At 51.9% G+C, this 15097-nt stretch overlaps 1 protein-coding gene and 1 long non-coding RNA gene across 6 annotated transcripts in view; one reads left to right on the forward strand and one right to left on the reverse strand.

Annotated features, from left to right (window-relative positions):
• The first annotated feature begins 1125 nt into the window (after positions 1 to 1125).
• LOC119535708 lies at positions 1126 to 14798 on the forward strand. Of its 3 annotated transcripts, XR_005217279.1 has the most exons (6): positions 1126 to 1922; positions 2620 to 3146; positions 9036 to 9378; positions 10579 to 10673; positions 11238 to 12920; positions 13767 to 14798. It is a non-coding gene; the product is annotated as an uncharacterized LOC119535708 (long non-coding RNA). The 3 variants fall into 3 exon arrangements; XR_005217277.1 differs by having other exon boundaries at positions 11238 to 14798; XR_005217278.1 differs by lacking the exon at positions 2620 to 3146 and having other exon boundaries at positions 11238 to 14798.
• The window catches only part of KDM2A (lysine demethylase 2A), a 112047-nt gene continuing 102041 nt past the window's right edge, over positions 5092 to 15097 (reverse strand). For all 3 annotated transcript variants that reach the window (XM_037838018.1, XM_037838017.1, XM_037838016.1), the window contains exons 16-21: positions 14626 to 14715; positions 11850 to 12562; positions 9840 to 10003; positions 9133 to 9291; positions 8345 to 8560; positions 5092 to 7873 (exon numbers count right to left, since the gene is read on the reverse strand). In XM_037838018.1, the coding sequence (XP_037693946.1) occupies positions 7692 to 7873; positions 8345 to 8560; positions 9133 to 9291; positions 9840 to 10003; positions 11850 to 12562; positions 14626 to 14715 (1524 nt within the window). In that variant the 3' untranslated portion in view covers positions 5092 to 7691. The remainder of the gene's footprint in view (positions 7874 to 8344; positions 8561 to 9132; positions 9292 to 9839; positions 10004 to 11849; positions 12563 to 14625; positions 14716 to 15097) is intronic.

Consider the following 15097-nt stretch of genomic DNA (forward strand, 5'->3'; position numbering starts at 1 on the left):
AAAATGTAACCAGAGCTTGCAGGAACCTAACCTTGTACTTCCCTTAGGGGCAAGGGGCTCAGTATTTGCGGCAACTACTGTGAATAATGAGAACAATTACAGCAAATAATGAGAATCGGCTGCGCCTCCAATTACCCGGGCGGGCGAGAGCTGTAAGGCAAGGGTGGAGGCGCTCCGCAGAAGAGGGTCCGCCCGCTGGCGGGTCAGGGCCGGAGCAAGGTCTCCCACCTGACGGCGTCCACGTGTGCCCTGAGGGCGCAGGGTGTGGGGGGCACGTGCCGTTTCTCTCCTGCCCGGGCCTCGTCCCCCGACCTGTCTTGGTCCCTGGCTTTGAAGATGGCAGGGCCTTCCCTGGCCTCATCGGGGTGCGCTGGGTCCATCTGGAGAAACTCCTGCCTGCCACGGCCGCCACCTCTCATTCATTTGTAATTCCTTCGACAATAGTTGTTGAGTGCCTACTACGTGCTGGGGAACCCAGCTTGGCATTGGGGATCCAATACATGGAGAGCCAGACAGAAAACTTACGGACAAACTATACATAATGATAATAACCGGGAGCGTTTATTGGCTTCTCACTATATCCGAGGGCCAGGATGATCTCATTTAATGCAAGAAATATTTCTATAGGACAGGCGACAAGTTGTTACAAAAGCAGGAGCCTCCCCAGACCGGGAAGTGAGGGAAAACTCTGCTGAGGGGCGTCTTCCCCAGAACCAGAAGGATGGGAGGAGAAGCAGCTGTGTCAGGGGCAGGAAAAAAGCTTCCCAAGCAGGTGGAACAGCTAGTGCGGGGGCCCAGGAAGCTCGTCCTCCCGCCCTCCCGCACCGTCCAAGGCCGGTCGGCGGCCCCTCGATCCGCAGGCGCCAGCCCGCCACCCTGCAGCAGCGCCCCTCCCTGGAGCCTTCCCGGAAGTCGCGCGGCCCCGCCCCGCCCCGGCCCCGCCCCACGCCTCGGCCCCGCCCCCGCCCCGGCAGCGCCCCGCCCCCCGGCGCCGGCCAGAGCGGTCCCAGCGCGCACGCGCCTCGGCGCCCGCGGTCAGCCCGGCCAGGAGCCCGCCGTGTGCCCCGCGAGTCCGCTTGTCCTTTGACGTCCCCAACCCGACTGTGAGTTTCCGAGTCACGGTCTCGTAGCCCCCGCGGGCTGTGTTGGGGGGCGGGGGAAAGACCTGGGGTCGCGCCCCAGGGACATCTCTTATGCCCCGGCTGGGGACGCTGGGCGGGTGACACTGAGCCTTGCCTTTCTCATCTGTACAAGGGGCGCAGCCAGCCAGACCTCACTGGGGGTGTCTGAGGGTTGACTGAGCTAATGTGTGTGAAGGGTTGGGTTGACGGAAAGTCCGGCCGAGTGTCACATGCCCACCTGCCCCACCTGCTGGGTCTTTCTGGGTGTTTTTCTCTCTGTGACTGTGTCTGTGTCTCTTTCTGTCCCTCTGTCTTGCCATTCTGTGCACCCCCGTGGCACCCTCTGGGTGTGGGGGAGGGCAGTGGGAACTTCCTGCCCCCTGTGCCTCTCTGGAGTTGTTGGGTGATGGCAGAGGGTAAAGCCAGGTGCTCTCAGACCTCCCTCCCGCCTGCTCTGTTTCCTGCCCACATGTGGGTGTCCTCGCTGAGCTTTCCTTCCGCGTCTGGGCCCTGAGCTCAGCCCGGAGAGGTGCTGAGAGGACGGGTGACCCCGGCCAGCAGGTGCCAGGCCTGCCGTGTTGCCGGCTTGGCACAGAGCCCAGGGGGACACTGGGATCACCTCAACCCCCAGGACCAGCTACTTCATTTGCAGACCCCAGTGCGAAATGAAAATGTGGGGCCCGTTGCTCAAAAAGTATGAAGAATTTCAAGATGGCAACCGCAGAGTGCTGAAGCAAACTGAACAGCAGCTCCAATTCCGTTGAACTGGGTGCTGGCCCTGTGTGACTGCACAGCCTGTAGGTCAGTCCTGTCCCCTCCTTCTCTCCATATCCCCCAACTCCTGGCTGAGGCCGGCCCCAACCTCAGGGAGCTTGAAGGGCCTTGGGGGAGGCGTGGGGGGCCCCAGCCTGGGTACTTAGCAGAGCACGGGCAAGCTGGCGTGAAGGAGTAAGCCCTGCAGTCACAGGCCCAGCGTTCACTTATTTCCCTGCTCGGCCATTGCCCCTCGGACTGTAACTTCACCCCTCTGAGTCTTGACTTTGTCATCTCTGGAATGAAGACACCTACCTTGGTGGTGGGGAGAGAGGGCAGACCCTGGAGACAGAGCTGCTGGGTTTATTAGCTCAGTCACTGGGCAAATTGTTTGATGACCACAGCTCAGTTTCTCTTCTGTAAAATGGGGTGGTAATAGGGTGGTTGTGAGGATAAAATGGTTTTCTATGTGTAGACACATAGTAAGGCCCATCCGGTGGCGGCCATTACAATGTTGTCGTTGCCTGGGAGAGGTACAGGACAGTCAGGCTGATCCCTTCCTGTTGGTGGGGAAAAGGGAAAGGCTTCTGAAGGAAGAAGTGTTGGAAGGAGGGCTAGATGTTCACAGGCTGCATCGGGGTGCTGCAGCCTAAACACAGCAGGCCTGGGGACCAGAGAGGTGTCCAGCTCGAGGCCTCTTAGAAGCATTTGCTATGTGCTGATCATGGTGCTTCCCATTTTACAGGTGCCAGTGGCAGGATGCGCTTACTCTGAGTTTATACATGACCTCAGAAGGTTACTGAAGAATTTGTGTGTGCCCTAGGAAGGTTAATTCAGGGGTGGACACAGGCTACATCAAAGCAGGGAGATGGTTGATAGATTGAGAGGCTTGCAGCATTGGCGTGAGAAAGGAGAGAGATTATGAGGTAGTCGAAGAGGCGAATTTGGAGAACTGAGAGTGACCTCTGGGGATCTGGGTCACTGGGAACACTCTCAGCAATGTTTCTTGGACATCTGTTACATGCTGAGCACTGGGCCAGCTGCTGGGGACGACATGGTGAGAGCAACCCAGAACAATCTTTGTTCTCGTGGAGCTTCCAGTCTGGCTGGGGAGATGGATGTTAAAGGAACAGTGGGGCACTAGGTGAACATCTGGTCCGGTCCTGAGCAGAGCAGAAGATGGCTTCCCAGGGGAAGTGACCTGTCAGCTGAGGAAGGTGGACCAGGCAGAGGGAAGAGAACGTGCCAAGCTCCAGACGGTGGAATTGAAAGGTTAGCTCTGGGTGGAGAGCAGTGGGAGGGGGCAAACGCTGAGTGATGCAGCAGGGCCGCATGCCAGACCACATTTAGACTTCATTCTGAGATGAGTGCACGGAAGGGCTTTAAGCAGGAGAGAGTAGTCAACTGTATCTTCTAAGAGACGTGTTCTGGCTGCCAAGATAGAGAACGGCGGGTTGGACAGGAGGCTGAAAGGCCACCAGGGGCTATTGCTGTGGCCCAGGTCCTGGACAGCGGTGGCTTGGCCTAGGGTGATGGGGATGAGGTTACTGAGAAGCAAGTGGGTTTCTGAGAAGTTTTAGAGGAAAAATGGGCTCATCCTTCTGGCAATATCCAAACAGGGCTATATCCATATCCAGCCTCAAGAAACCAACATTAAATCAATCCATCCTTTTCTTAGAATGTGCAAGCAGAATCTGAGCTAGTCCTTAAAATGGTCAGTCTGGGGGAGGGGGTAGGATGGGCAGTTCTGAGCTGTTCAGGAACCCACCCTTGGCCCTACTGGAGACCTCCCAGGTGGGACATCAGACCTCCCGAGACAGCTGTGACCAGGGTGGGGCAGTCCTCCAGCAGCATCTAAGGCAGATGTTTCAAGGCCGGGCACCTGGCTGGAGGTAAGCTTGCACACGATATGCCAAGTGATAAGATGCAGGTGAGAATGCTGACAGGCACCTCAGCTTGGCCCTCAACTTGCTCAGTGACCTGGGGGCCTGTTCTGCAACTTCAGTGGTTGGAAAGCTGGCCTTGGCTAGTGATTCTCCTGAGATGGCCATGGCAGTGGGGAACTGACGATTCAAAATACCCAGACCCATCCTCAGAGGTCCTTCCCAGCTTGCTTCTATGACTTGGCAGGACTGTTCCAAGCACTGCCCTTTTTGGGGGTGGTAGTGTGGGTACGGGGGTAAGAGTTAGGTTTATGTATGAATTTGACCAGGTAATGGTACCCAGTTGTCTGGTCAAGCAACACTGGCCTAACCATTCCTGCAAGGACAAGGACATTTTGTAGCTGGTTAATAAACCAGAAGGCTTATTTATTAAAACATCAGTCAGTTGATTGCTTCTGTGGCTGATAGCATCTACAATCAACTAGACTTTTAAGGGAAAAGAGAGAACTTTCATTTCTTCTTCAGCCAGCCAGCCTCTCCTGGGGAGTTCATCGAAGACCTTCCTTGGAGTTGCCAGCTCGCGGGCTGCCCTACGCAATTTGGACTCATGCACAGTTGCGTGAGACACTCATAAATTTCATATTTACAGATTATCTCCTGTTGGTTCTGTTTCCCTAGAGAACCCTAATGCAGCCACCCATTAAAAACTTCGATGAAGTAAATTTTGTAGTGTTTCTAGAAGTTAACTGCTTCCATTTGACTTTTTTTTTAAGAGGTAAGGAAAGAAAGAGCACAGGCTGCCAGCAGTTACGTTCCTTGTGCTCCAAGGGGTGAGACAAGCAACTCCTGGCCTTGGCTCCCAGCGCGTCTGCAGTGCCTCCTGCCTCGCTCGCTCACTCCTGCACACACACACCAAGGCAGAAAAGGTTTTGTTTTATTTTGGTTTTTAAAGCCTTTTTATTAAAAAAAAAAAAAAAATCAAATCAAAATATTTCCCATTGGAGGCTGTTTCTTTTTTTGTCTTTTAAAAATTTTATTACACAAATATCTCCCGTTCCCATGTGTTAGAGGAAAGATGTCCTTACTCTTTCTAAAACCAATAGTGGAGAACTTTTAGAAAACAAAACAAAGTCCAACTAGCTTCCCTCCTTCCCTGGCCCCAAATAACCCCAATGTGTCAGCTGAGAAAGCATAAGACTTATCCCCTTAATGCTTACATTTAATTTAAAATTCTTTAGCACAACATTGGAGATGGACTCTAAATCAGCAACAAAAAATATATATTTACAGTATTTCTCCGAAAAACAAGCAAACAAAAAAACACAACCAAACCCTTTAAACATAGTGACTTTAGGAGTTTTATTTATGGAGCAGTTATTTTTTTTAATCACCAAGTGATTTTATATTATATATATATAAATTTTCTTCCTTTCCTTTGTGGCTTTGCGCCCCGGTGCTTGGGCAGATGGAGCAGGGGGTCTGGGCCGCGTCTGAAGAGGGCAGATCCCTGCAGGGCCGTGTCTGAGCGCAGACAGCAGGAGTCGCGGCAGGCTCCCCGGGCTCCTCTGGCTCCAGAGACACTTCTTTCTTCCACCTGGACCAACCCTCACCTCTAAAAACCATTTTCTCCTCAGAGTCCCAAAGAAAAGTAAAGCCCAGCAGGGGCATCGGTCCATCTGCTACCACCCCTGGGCTCACTTTCCTGCTGACCGATTTACGTGCACGGTAAAAATGCTTGTTTTTCCAAACCCAAAACAAACGAACAAAACTAAAACCCAAAACAAACTATCAGCTTGGAAATTTCTGTGGATGAAATGTCCCAAAGTCAGAGGCACTCTCCCGGCACAATCCCTGCTCTGAAGGGGTCTCTCCACCTCCCCTTTTATAAAAACAAAAAAACAAAAAAAAAAAAGAAAAAAAAGAAGTAATCTTTTCAGTATTTTCCACAGGAGCAACCAAAAAAAGGCAGGAAGCTTCCAATTATAGGTCACTGACAATAGTACTAATAAGGTTTTTGCTCAATACCCAGGGTTCTTTACAGAGAAGTTCCCCTAACTGAGGCACTCTGGAATAAGTCACTGGCATTTCCTCAAAGTTTCAGCCCCAGATTGCTGAGGCCTGGAGACCAATGGAAGGGGCAGAAGGTCAGGAGAGCGGACTGCTGTTTTTAAGGTGCAGCCAAGACAACCAGCAGATTGGAAGAAACACACAATGTCACCCCTACCAGGACCCACACTGCTTGTAGGTGGCTGGTCAATACCAGGGTCAAAGCTGGGCTAGGTGGCAAAGAGGGGGACCTCTCTGCCTCTATTGCTTTGGAAGTGGCAAGGGTGCAGGTGGCGTCTCTCCTCGGAGTCGGCTCACAATTCAGACCTCAGGGTGCCTGGGCTCCTTCCCCTCCCCCATCAGGGTTTCAGGGAGGAGGAAAGCCTGAGACTGGACTACAGGGAAGGGGCCAGGAAGGGCTGGGGCTGGAGGACAAGAAGGCAGGGGGCAAGGTTGTGCTATCAATATCCTTACAGATGGGAAGCAGAGTGCAAATTTGCGTCTCATTTATAAGCTCTTGCCACAGGCTGCTGCCATGAGCATCTCCTCACACACTTAAATATAACCCAAAAGAAATTCCGACCTTTCTTTCCTTTTTTTTTTTTTTTTAAAGTGCAAAAAGCTCTCTGCTGCCCTAGAGAGAGGTTCTTTGGACAGGCCGTTCAATGCAAAGAAAAGGGGGCAGCTGATGGGGCTCCACACAGGGTAGTGGTGCGGGAGACACGGTGCTCCCTTCCTTACCCCCCTCCACACACACGCAACACACACAGCCACACATACAGAGGCACATGCACACCCCCTTCCACAGCTGTAGGCAGAGGGCAGGCGACTAGCTTCTAAGCAAGACCCCACCCAAAGTTGCCAGATCAGTGAGCCACTGGGGCTGAACCCAGGCCTGGGCTCTGGGGGGCCTCTGCGAAACCAGGCCTGGTGCCTGGTTGGGAGGCAGGTGGGGACTCGGCCCAGTCTGCTGCTTCCCCCACTGGGGGAGATAGGCTGCTCCCTCTGAGAACATGCATCCTGGGAAAGCCCTATTCAGTCTGGAAAAGGGCAGTGGGGGGCCAAACAGGGAGAGGGATCAGGGAGATGGTGCCTGTCTCAGAATCTGCCTGGGAAGCAATAAAATGGGGTGTGTCCCTGGGGTGGACAGTTCCAGCTCCTCGGAAGAGCCTCAACCCCAATAAGTGCAACAAGGACCTCATAGAGACTAGCAGGAAAGTCTGGGCTGGGAAAACCTCATTATTTGAGCCACCACAAGCGCAGGACAGTATCAAGCTAAGGGGAGCGGAGAGGAGGGTGAGCACAGACATGGACAAGAGGTTTTGGACATCTCAACAGCACCAGTGTGATTTGCATGGGTCTGCTGGCCCCTCCTGTGTGAGCCGGGAGAGTGTGACGGAGGAGAGACACGCACTGGACACCACAAGAACCTGGCCATGGAGACAGGGCTGCTTTCTTCCCTGGGAGTCTGCTCAGAACCAGGCACCGATGGGGACCGTGGATGGGGAGGAGGGGCCCAGGGCCCAGTGCAGATGAAGGTTGCACAAACACCCCCAAACTGACAGCCTGGCCTCCTGGCTGGCGAGTGAGCGGACAGGCAAGTGGGCAGGCGAGCAAGCGAGCAGGCACCTTGACAGCACACAGCCTGTGCTTTTCCCTCGGATCAATTTGCTACTCCCTTTTCCTTAGGAGGGAGAGGAGCAGGCAGGTAAGCCTGGTGTCCACCACCCTCTCTGCCCTGCCTGCAGGGAATGGGCTCAAGGGACAGGAGCGCGGAGAGGGAGTGTGACGCTGGCCTCGGAGCCTGTGCAGGGTCAGGGAGAGAGGCTCTCCTCGGTGGGGAGTCGGGGGAAGATCGGCTTCCTGTTCAGTCTGGGCTGGGTGTGTCTTAGCTGATCTTCTGTATCAGCTTCTCGTCAGACAGGCAGTAGAGGCTGTTGATGGACAAGTCTGAGATGAAGTGCTCACAGGCTTTCCGAGTGATCTGCTTGCATCCTCGAAGGTCGATCAAGGTGACGTTGGCGATGCGCCGAAGGTAGATCAGGGTCTGGTCTGTCAATTTATTGCAACCTATAGGGAAGGAGCCCCAAGGACAATGCTCACACACAGCCACACCGGCCTTCCCCTGCCATGCAATCCCCTAGCCCTTTAGTGTTAACCTCTTTCACTCAAATGCTAAACAAGAGTCCTCTTTGTCCCATAACTAACTACCTGGCTCGGAGACCAGAGGAGCCATCAACTCTGTGGCCTCGCAGGCCCCCTGTGGCCACACTCCCAGCACCACGTGGGAGAAAGCACAAAGGCTGCAGGGCGGACCAGATGGCAGCTGAGAGGTTGCTGTGTACTTTGGCACCCAATGTACCTACTTGAGGCCCCAGTACCCACATCAGTTAAAACAGGGATAAAAACCCATATCCTTGAACAGGCTGGTGTGAGGAAAGAATGAAAATGGTTTAATCAACAGACCCAAGTTCACTCTGGTCTCCTGGTCAAGCTCCAGGCAGGGCTGGGCCTCTGGGGGCCAAGGCCACCGTGACATACCTGCCATATTGAGCTCGGTGAGGGAGTAACGCGTGGAAGACCCGACAGCAGTGAGGAGATTGGAGGACTGATCTGTAAGGTGGCTGCAGTGACTGAGGTCGAGTCGAGACAGGAGGGGCATGTGGCGGATGATGAGGCGAAGCGTAGCATCTGTGATGTCAAGGCCTGCCAGCCGGAAGTCGGTCATGTTCCGGAGCTTGCTGCGATTGTCCTGACCTGCATGGGCAAGATTAGGAGCCTAGATCAAAAAGTCTGATCCATCTCCACAGCACCAGGCAGCCTCAGCCACTCGCTGGCTAAGCCCTGGACGGGGTTACAGAACTGCCCACCCCAGCCCTGCCTTCAGGAAATGAGCAGTGTCAGGGGGCAGTTCCTAGGAAACCAGACAAGTTTTCTTGCTTCCCAGCTGCTGGATCATGCCTCACTTACACAGCCAAAGGGTATGTGTGGGATGCTCCTCCCCTCGCCCCCCACCCCCCTTTTCTAGGCCACCCTGCAAGCAGCTTTTGACACCCCACCTCGACCATGAGGTCTTCCCAAGACTTCCTCAGGCTTGTACTCTCTGAGCCCTAAATTCCACTGACCCACAAAATGGACTTACTCCTGTGTTTATAGGTACTTATCTGCTTGTAAATAGTTAACCTGTACTTGTACATAGTCCATCATTCTGTTCTCTTCTCTTCCTCCACAGCCTCATTTCTGAGACTACCTTAGCTTCTGAGGACGAGGTCTGTGGAAAGACAGAGCTACCCCGAGACCAGCACAGAGAAGTCGGGCCCAGAGCATACCCGGTTTATCAGCCGGTGGAGTCAGCAAGTCCCGAATTTGAGGGTCCTTGATTCCTACTGCCCACCGAAGATCAAGGGTCCTGAGAAGGGGGCAGCTGGAGGTGCTGAGGGCAGAGACTGCAGACCAGGAACAGCCTGCGAGGAGGAGGTCCTTCAGTCCTGAAACAGGTGGAAACAGAGACATGGAATCACTTAACTGTCCACCGGCACTTTCAAAGCCTAAACTACCAAGTGATCCTGAGAAAGGTGAATGGATTCCCCCTAATCTTCTAAGTAATTCAGCTCAAAGATTCCTGTGATTCCCTATACTGTATCTTATACCTTGGTGTTAAAACCGATTGCTCAGTTCCTAGCATAGCAATACAAGTATGAGTGATTTCCTATCTTTCCAAGACCACAAAAAACGCGGAAGGAAAACAAGGGCTTACAAGGGGCGATCAGAGTACCCTCTGACTCAGGTTTCCTCGCCAGGGCTATGCTGAGGGTTGGCACCAGGACAGGAGCCCATTCTCCTTGTTTTCTAGTTTGGGGATTGGCCCACCAGTCCAGGGCGATACCTTGGAGACTGGCAGTTAAGATCGCCTTTGATAAATCTCTTGCTAAGCAGTAAGGCAGCAATGGCGAGTCTAAAAAAACACTGCAAACAATGCAGCTTTCCCTGCCTGCTCCTTCTGAGTCCCTAGGAGGACAACAGCAGGGCTGCTCACCTGGTAGCCTGTTGACAAGCCATGTCAGTTGCTTTTTGGAGATGTTGGTCCAACTGAGGTCAAGGCCAACTGGCTGCCTCTTGATGATGCCACTGAGAGCCTGGGGTACAATAGCCTTACACCTACTCAAGTCAATTTTTGTCCAAAGTCGCTTGTCGCAGCACCTGTGACAGAAGGGAGGCAAACTAGCTGTAGTTAACCTGATAACCCAGTCAAAGGAGCTCCAATCAGACTTCTGGAGGCTTCTGGGAAAAGCAGAGCACCTGGAGGGTCACACTACCTAGGTTCTTCTACAACACAAACCAAGAATGTGCCCTTTCTTTTTGTCTCAGAGAACAGGCTCATGTTGTAGAACAACTAATCACTTGCACCGATGTCAAGCAGGATATAACTTGACCAGTTCATGCTGAATGACTCTGGAGGGTTGGAGAACCCAACGTAATTGTTAGGGAAACAACTCTAATGCCTTCATTTGCCTAAAAATTGTATGGCCCCTGAGTAAATACATACAAGAGAACATTTAAAAACTTCTTGACTTCTTACTGCCCGAGGCTGCAAGGCTGGCCTCCATTCTGCCTGAGATGCAGGGTGCTACTCTGCTCCTCCGTAATTCACCCTGCCTTAAGCTCCAGAAACAGAGCCCATTTCTGTACCAGGCATAAAAAGGCTCTTTATTATCAGGCCTAGAGAGACCTCTCCCACTCTGGGGTTTCTGCTCAGTACCATCTCTGTTTTCTAGCTAGTCCAGACCAGAACTGACAGACAGAGCGTGCCTCCCCACCGCAGTATGCAAGTCCACAGACCACAAACAGTACTGCGCCCGGCAGGCTTCAGGTCAGTGTTCTATTGCCCCTGCCCACCTCTTCCCCCAAGCTCGCTCTGGCTGGCAGGGGAAGGGGAGATGGCAGATAATGGGAGTTTTCTGTGCCTGGGCTTGGAAACTAAGGGGTAGAGCCAGGCAGGTCCACTAGCTCTACAAAGAGAAATATTTCAGGTAGATCAGGTATTAATTCAGATTTGGGAAAAAACTCATTCGCCAAGAATATAGTCTTTATTTAAAGACTGCAAAAATTCCACCAATTGCACACGAAACTTCTATGGCAGAAACAAGCTGCTTACCAGAGAGCAGTGGTTCTGAAACTTTAGTGTCTATCAGAATCATAGGAGATTGCTAGGCCCCACCCCCAGAGATTCTGATTCAAGAGGTCTGAGGTGGGATCCTTGAGAATTTCTTATCAAGTTCCCAGGTGGTGCCACAGGTCTGGGTAGCAGAATTTGAGAACTGCTACAACAAGGTGTTACTCAGATATAAAGGATATATATCCTAGGTCCAGAAGCTTAAGGAAAAGTCAACAATGCCCATGGAAATCTCTTATAGATATGAAAATTCCAATTCAGGGTCTCTGTTCAACTTGAGAAGAAATGTCAAGGACAACCAGGTCTCAGAAAACTTCCAACACTGGACCCTGCTTGCTGGAGAAAGAAATTCTGATCTAGGTGTGGGAGGTGAGAATTACAAACTGGAGGATCATGAGCACCTTCACTGGGGAAAGAATGTCTTCCTCTTGTTAGAAGGAAAGGTGGCTGGAGGGAGGAGTTTAGCCACGGTCGTCCACGTCACCAGCACCAGGAGGGGAGCTGACAAATCACAGGCTCTCAACAAATGCATGAGCCTAGCTGACTTGGGGGCAAACTTTTCAGCCCTTAACACTCTCAAGTTTTAGCATAAACTGTGCAATACATCTCCCAAATCAGTAACCCACTCCCAATAGAGAGACGGGAAAGTGTAGAGCAGGGAGAAGAGGGAAAGGGTCACATTTCGCTAATGACATCTCCAGACACAACTGGCCACATCCTAATAGGATCCACTGTCTGGGAGATGGACCAGATTGATTCGCTCCTTACAGGTCCCAAAAAGCCTTCAAATGCCAAGGTGCATGCTGTTCTCTTATGGCAAACTTGCCACCTACTCCCGTACCCCTGTTCCTGACCCCCTGAATCCCTGCTCACCATTTATACCACGTCTTGCACACTCGCATACATTCACAAAGTTCTCTGCGGCTGAGGTAGCGGAAGACAGACATCCAGACCTCCCGCTGCATCCAGCTTTCGTCTCCATCCTGAGCCCAACTGCCCCGGCCATTCAGCCTGGCTGCACCCCCCTCCTCTGCACTGTCATCTTCCTCCTCCTCCTCCTCCTCTTCCTCCTCCTCTCCCCCCAGACCCTCCTCATCCCCACACTGGGGGGTTCGGGCTGGGCAGTGCTGCACTAGCACACGGGGGGAATGACGAAGGTTGGCAGAGGAGGCCGTGATGGCCTGCAGCTTGGGCACAATGGATGTCCCGTGGAGCTCTTTGGTGGGCCTCTGTAGCGTGACAGTGAGGTACGATCCCCGGATCTTGGCTTTCTCAACTTCAGACAGCTCCTTTTTGCCGCTGGGATTGTTCTCCTTTTCCCGTACCATGGTGCGCTCGGTGGCCTGCAGCCGCAGCAACTGCCGCCGTTTGAAGCGCTCATCGCGGCTGGCACTGTGGTGGTCGCTGGGGCCAGCCCCAGGGGATGACCGAGTCACCATACCCCGGGGGGAAACCGGGTCATGGATGAGCTGCAGCATGGAAGTGGGTGAGTGAGGCGGGGGTGTGAGGGGCTCGTCGCAGCTCCGCAGGGGCCGCAGGACTTTGGCTTGCACAGCTTCTTCATCACTCTCTTCCATTTTCCGCTTCTGCAAAACAGGCCCCAGAAAGCAACATCAGGGCCTCCTTTCTTCAAAACCCTCGAAAGTGACAGGGTGAGCCTTACTGCTCCTCTCAGGGGACCAGAGAGAAGACTGATCACTGGTCCTCTGGGCAGGATGGGGCACCTGGATGCCAGAGGGTGGTTACTGCCTCAGATCCCGCAATTTAGACTCTGCAAGGATCAGCAACTGAGCTCATGCCTGTGTCAGAGAAAGATGACCACAGAACAAAACCCTCAAAATGGGTCACTTGGGAAACCTACGTGCCAAGAAATGTTTGTGTCCAAGTCCAGGAGAGGGATCCAAATTTGGGGCTGCTTGATCCCATATCCCACCTCATCCTCAGGTAAAAATATTCTTTAAAGAGGCCACAACTCTACCCCTATGTAATCTGACAACTTTTAATCCTATCTCTAAATTGGCTCTTTTACCAAAGAGATGCTTTTCTTTTCATAGAGAAGGTAGAAAAACTGTCCATATCGAACTAGGATGTTGAGCTTGGGGGTACACCCCATCTGACTTTTAGCCCCCCTCCCCTGTGTAGTGTCTACCCTTTCCTCTGCCAGGCTACTTCTTCCAAGCAGCACCCCACCCTGCCCCTGGAGACCCAGGGCACGTAGGAGATAAAGCAGAGAACACGAGCGAGCCTCTGTGAGAAACTGCACAGTGAGGCCCCATAAGGGACTACAAGTTCGTCCTGGGGCACTCGTGCTCTCTGGAAACTTGTCTTCCTGAAGCCTTCCCTGGCTATGTTATGACAAGTCTAGTCAATGTGTTCCACAAGGAGTCACATCAGTAGTTCAGATTTTCCTTAAGGAGACATTTTATGTCCCTAAGCAACAATCCTGATTTCCACTCCCTTTTCTCCCTACATTCTTGAGATTCATTATGTTGGGAGGAAAATGAGCACCTCTCAGTCACTGGCTGTTATAGCTAACACTAAAATATGGCTTCTGCCAACCCATCTGCTGTAGCAGGGAAGCAAACACCCATCCCCACTCCTAACAAAAACAGCAAATACAAATGTAAAAGCTACTGGTATAAGAACTTGGAATAACAGCCCTAGTCAACTCTAGAAACCTTTGCCCTAAAAGATATTTAGACTGAAAATTCAACTAATGCAGTTCCCAAGAGGGAAGAAATAGGCAAGACGGGGAAAATCTCTTAGGTCTCCTTCCTCGCTCCTGTGCAGGACAGCTGGAGGAACCCACCGGAGCTCGGATGACTGACGCTAGGCCGGCCTACCTCCACAGGCCCGAGTAACCAGAGTCCTTTGGGCTCTTTAATATTACTGGTGACTGACCACTGGGCCAGCAAATGCAGCTGCTCGGACCCAAGGTCATGGCATTGGTTCCCTCTGGGGGAGGAGCTGCCTCTGAAAGACACATTTGGGTACTGGGCAGGGCTTTCTGCTGAGGCCACAAAGGTGAAGATGACAAAAATGTGAACTTGCTGAACTGGAAACTCCAGTACACCAGTGCTCCTGACTGGCTGCCTCAGGCTACTACCTCCCCTCAAATTTCATTCCTCAGGAGAATCCTGCTCACCTAACTTCCTTCCTCAGTCAGCTCCCCAAAGTCCTTCTCTTTCTAGGGCCCCAGAGTGTGCAAGGACTGCAGGAATTTGCACATCCCAAGTAGAACAATATCCAGTAATACAAAAACAAATATTAAAAACAAGTCAAATGAAAGAAAAAATGAAAATAATTAACCAAAGGAAAAAAAGTTACTGGACACATGGAAAAGGTCCACATCTAGATAAATGTGAGCTTTCTCTATTAAAATCTTCAGTGTCTATAAAAATGGCTGCTGCTTTAGAATGTTACTGACCCACACTGACCCCGGTCTGCAGAAACACATATTTGGAATAATATTTGCAAAAAAAGTAAATAGCTTTTTCAAAAATGGAAAGAAAAAAAAGAAAAGGTATTGAACAAAACAAAAAATAAACGCTCCAGGTCAGAAAGATGCTGCAAAGGCAAACAGACAGCAATCTCCTGGACCTGGAACAACAACTTTCTCCCAGCGCTGGTCTGGGTAAACTTCCTTTACCTGGGCTTTCTCCGAGCTGTCCTCCTGGTAGCACTTTGGACACTCCCAGCAATTTGGCAATTCCTCATTAAGCAAGCCTTCTCCATCCATCTGTAGGCAGACAGGGATGTTAAAAATATTTCTCGTTAAAAGAAGAAAAAAAAAAAGCCTGCCTCTTTAGCCTCCTTTATTAACCTTTAACACAGCCACACAGCTGGGAGGAACCTGAAGGGTTTCCCATTTCTAAACATGTCGGTCCCGAGGGGAGAAAAACTCAGAGCCATTCCAGTGTTTGCCACTGGAACCACAATACCCACTCCCAGCCACTGGGAAAGTCTTGGTTACTTGATCGAAGCGAGGCTCCAAGACGAGCCTCATGCCTCTCTGCAAAAGGATCTGAACAGCAATGGTGCTAGACCCCGTGTGGGCAGTGGGGCGCAGGAGTTACAGTCGCTTGCTTTATCAGTGTGGTCAACTGTAAAATGGGGATAAG

The sequence above is a fragment of the Choloepus didactylus genome, chromosome 6, assembly GCF_015220235.1.
Source record: "Choloepus didactylus isolate mChoDid1 chromosome 6, mChoDid1.pri, whole genome shotgun sequence".
Taxonomy (NCBI): domain Eukaryota; kingdom Metazoa; phylum Chordata; class Mammalia; order Pilosa; family Megalonychidae; genus Choloepus; species Choloepus didactylus.